Genomic DNA, 4236 nt, shown 5'->3' with positions numbered 1-4236 from the left:
GCTGTACTTCTCCGTCTGCTGCTGACAGGCATCCCATCCGGGCGGGTTCCGGAGGGACGCTGTTAGAAACAAAGCGGCAGCCGCGGACATTGTCGTGTGTGTGGCTTTCTGGCAGACACGCGTCCTAGGGCTCCTGGGTGCCCAGGTACCTGGGGGTGGAAACTGCCGGCCAATAGGGTGCAGGACGTCCAGCCGCAAGTCCCCGAAGTGGCGAGAGCAACGTCCACTCCGCCAGCAGCCTGTGACGCCCGTCTGTCTTTATCCTCCTCTCCCGGTCTCTGTCTGGCGCTCTCTGTCTCGTTGCGTCCCTGTCCCTCTGTGGCTCCCTCTGTCCCCACCCTCCCCCTCCCGGCCCCCAGCAAGCCTGGGGGGGGGGGGTCCCGTGTGAATGGGCAGGGTGTGTGCCCCTCCCCCACACTTCTTCCTCCTCCCCCACAGGACCCGACACCCTCCATGGCTCCCCTGGCCTTAGTGGGGTTTGCACTCCTCCTGGGGACGGCCCCGTGCTCGGGGGCGGCCACCCCCACCCCCTCCCTGCCACCTCCCCCGGCCAATGACAGCGATGCCAGCACAGGGGGCTGCCAGGGCTCCAACCGTTGCCAGCCGGGGGTGCTGCTGCCCGTTTGGGAGCCTGATGACCCGTCGCTGGGTGACAAAGCGGCGCGGGCCGTGGTCTACTTCGTGGCCATGGTTTACATGTTCCTGGGCGTGTCCATCATCGCCGACCGCTTCATGGCATCCATCGAGGTCATCACGTCCAAGGAGAAGGAGATCACCATCACCAAGGCCAACGGCGAGACCAGCGTGGGCACCGTCCGCATCTGGAACGAGACCGTGTCCAACCTCACGCTCATGGCCCTGGGCTCCTCAGCCCCCGAGATCCTGCTGTCGGTCATCGAGGTCTGTGGCCACAACTTCCAGGCGGGCGAGCTGGGCCCAGGCACCATCGTGGGCAGCGCCGCCTTCAACATGTTTGTGGTCATTGCCGTGTGCATCTACGTCATCCCAGCCGGCGAGAGCCGCAAGATCAAGCACTTGAGAGTCTTCTTCGTCACTGCCTCTTGGAGTATCTTCGCCTACGTCTGGCTTTATCTTATCCTTGCCGTCTTTTCCCCCGGCGTGGTCCAGGTGAGCAAGGACCCATCGGCACCTGCTCGGGGCACGTACGTCGGCAGAATCCAGAGGGGTGGCTCCCTGGGCCCGGAGACTTGGTTCATGCGTTCGCAGAAATGCATGCTCACATCGGGGAGGGCCACCAGGTATGGTCGTGCAGGTCACGCACTGCACAAGGGCGGTGGGCCAGGGAAGGCAGTTTGGGGCCTGAGTCCATCGAGTGCGCCCCCGCCATGTCTGGAGGGCTCCCGCAGCACCTGGAAAGGGCTCATCTGCCCAGAGGGGGCGGCATTTTGCAATATACCCGTCCAGAAGGAATGGCTTGAGCTCTTCTAACAGTGCCATACGTGTTGACAGAGTCCTTGTGACCTGTGCAATGGCTACCACAGGTCACAGCCTAGCTAGGTATTTGCCAGCTATGGAGTCGTGGCTCGCAAAATTCACTCATCATTCATAACCGATCTCTGATGTTAGGATAATTTATGCCGCATCGCTGAAATTTCCACTCACTCCGGTCCAACGCAGGTATGAACCCAGTCCGCTGCAAAGACCACTTTGCACGATTCGTTCCGACAGTGAGACACAAGCTGGCCCCACCGCTCCATAACTCACACCCCTCCCCCCATTCACATAACCATTCGCCTCTCGTCTGTCCAGCGTCTTAACCGCGCTCCGCTAAGTCTCCCTGGAAGACGTTTGCCTAAGTCATTTCCCACAACCCCAAGACTGCCACCTACATCTGCATAATTTATTTATGGGTCTGGCCCAGTTCGTTCACACACATGCATAATTTATGTGAGGCTACCCAGAATTCCTTCACACATGTGCACAATCTAGTCACCCAGATCTGTCAGGTTTTGCCAATTATAGTTGCGTGTCCAGGAAGGAGCTGAGTGTTAGAAGCATAAAAATTCCTTGCAGGTGTTATAGAAACAGAACTGAGGGACCAGCAACCGCAGAGAGCTGAGGGAGAGATAGTAGCACCAGAAGACAGGGATGAGAGAGGGAGAGAGACAGTTGGCTGCCGTCGACTCACGACTGTGACGGTGAGTTTCCTGGCTGCCAGGGTGAAAAGTACAGAAGGGGGCATCACACAGTCCTCAAGCACGGTTAAAGAGGACGGCGTCCTGACTCGGGCTTTCAAAGTGGTCTCTGATGAGGATCTAGAGCAGAACTAGGACAAGGATTTTAGACACCATGAGCCGGAGGAGGGATAGGAATATCCCTTTGCTGATGTGAAATACTTACGTAATAAGAGAGAGGTCTTCGAGAGTCTCGCAGTTTGGTGCGTGGAGCCCGGAGGCAGACACGCTCGAGTCAAACCCCGCTTCTGCTGCTTCCCAGCTGGCCCTTGGGCAAGTTCCTCACCTGCTTTGTGCCTCAGTTTCCCCACCGGTCACCTGGGTGTCACCACAGTACTGACGTCAGAGGGCTGTGTGGGGATCGAATAAACTACACACGTGGAAGAACTCGGGACGGCAGGCCTAGCACAGAGTAAATGCAAGCTATCCCTCCCATCACTAAACTTGCCTGTGCCGTTGGCCAGAGGAATCTCTCGTAGAACAATGCGCGTTTCCACATGTAAGCGCTTCGGCACGGCCACTTTAAAAGTCGTGATGTGGGAGCCAGCTGCTGGCACCTACTTATACTGAACAAGTTTGGGCTCAAGAGGAAGAAAAAGATCAGGAAACAAGCCATGCAAGGAGTTGAGCAGGAGTGGGTAGCTACAAGATTAAAAATAAGTGTATTCAGCATATATTAAACCATACAGGAAAATACTTTGTGTATATATATATATATATATATATATATATATATAAATATATATATATAAAACAGAGTTGAGTTCTAGACTCCGACGATTAGAAGATTTTTCACCTGAGAGAGAGAGCGAGTTCATGCGCACCGGTGGGGGAGGGGCAGAGAGAGAGAGAGAGGGAGAGAGAGAATCCCAAGCAAGGTTCTGTGCTGTCGGTGCAGAGCCCGATGCCCGGGCTCGAACTCACAAAACGTGACACCATAACCTGAGCCGAGATTCAGAGTCAGCCGCTTAACCGACCAAGCCACCCAGGCGCCCCTCCAGCAGGAGGTTCGGAAGGTGAGGCAGGACGTGGGACAATTCTGTATTGTGTGGGACCACCCCATGAGTCGCTGGATGTCGCCATCTGGGACCGTATCCCCCTTCTCCAGTCACGGTGGCAACCCACAAACACCCCTAGATTGGTGAGAGCCCCCCCCCCCTCTTGGGGGTGTCCTTGTGCACTGAACCTGTCTCACTTCTCCCGCAGGGTAGGCAGGTCCGTGGGCCCATCCGCAGTGGGTGCCCTGGAAAAAGGAGGTGAGCCTCCTAGAATCCACCTTTTCTTTACCTGCAGGGAGGAAAGCACATCTTCGAGGTTTGAGATGGTCTTCTGATTACGGGAGCATTCCCCTGCCCTACACATAGTGGCCAGTTCCGAGGCCAGAGTTAACGCTACACCTTGCGTAGAAAATTCAGCTGCCTTTCACAAACCTGCCTGCTGGCTTTGTGAGGCTCCCGCCTTCTCTCTGAGCCATCAGGAAACCCAGCGACCAGGGGGAGGGGTGTGGGGATTGGTTGGATCTTCAAAGATAGTTTCCCTTCTGGGCCCAGGTTAAAGATACCTCCGGGGGGCCAGCTGATGGTAAATAATCTTCCACCTCTTCCTCCTGATCTTTAATGAGGAGGGTGACCGTGGGCGGAGGAGTCCTGGACCTGCATAGGTAGAATGGTGGTCATGTTAATTTTGAGCTCTTGTCCATGTGTCCGGAACCGACAGTGCTAAGCGCTAGGGGTACATAAGCTCATCCAGTCTTGGGGCCGTTCCCATTTTTACAGGCAAGAGGCTGAGCCACACTTGCCGCTTCTAGAAGCAGGATCTGAACTCTGCGTTGCCTTGTCTCTCTGGGGAGATACAGCATGTAAACACAGGAGGAGCTTGTCTTATGGGGCTGTAATAGGAGCCAGACTTGTGCCTCTTTTGAGAGTCAGAGTCCCGTCCCTAAGGGCCAAACGGATTCTAAGGAAGGAGAGTCCGGCAAAGGCTGCATTGGCGAGCGGGACTCTGACTCTCAAAAGAGGCACAAGTCTGGCTCCTATTACAG

At 56.0% G+C, this 4236-nt stretch overlaps 1 protein-coding gene across 1 annotated transcript in view; it reads left to right on the top strand.

The window, feature by feature from the left end:
* Positions 1-4236, top strand: part of LOC125918539 (sodium/calcium exchanger 2) — a 24739-nt gene continuing 20503 nt past the window's right edge. The window contains exon 1 of the mRNA XM_049624524.1: positions 1-1128. Coding sequence (XP_049480481.1) covers positions 454-1128 — 675 coding nt within the window. The 5' untranslated portion in view covers positions 1-453. The remainder of the gene's footprint in view (positions 1129-4236) is intronic.

Source organism: Panthera uncia, unplaced genomic scaffold (assembly GCF_023721935.1).
Source record: "Panthera uncia isolate 11264 unplaced genomic scaffold, Puncia_PCG_1.0 HiC_scaffold_96, whole genome shotgun sequence".
In the NCBI taxonomy this organism is placed as follows: domain Eukaryota; kingdom Metazoa; phylum Chordata; class Mammalia; order Carnivora; family Felidae; genus Panthera; species Panthera uncia.
This window is presented reverse-complemented; position numbering and strand designations above follow the sequence as displayed.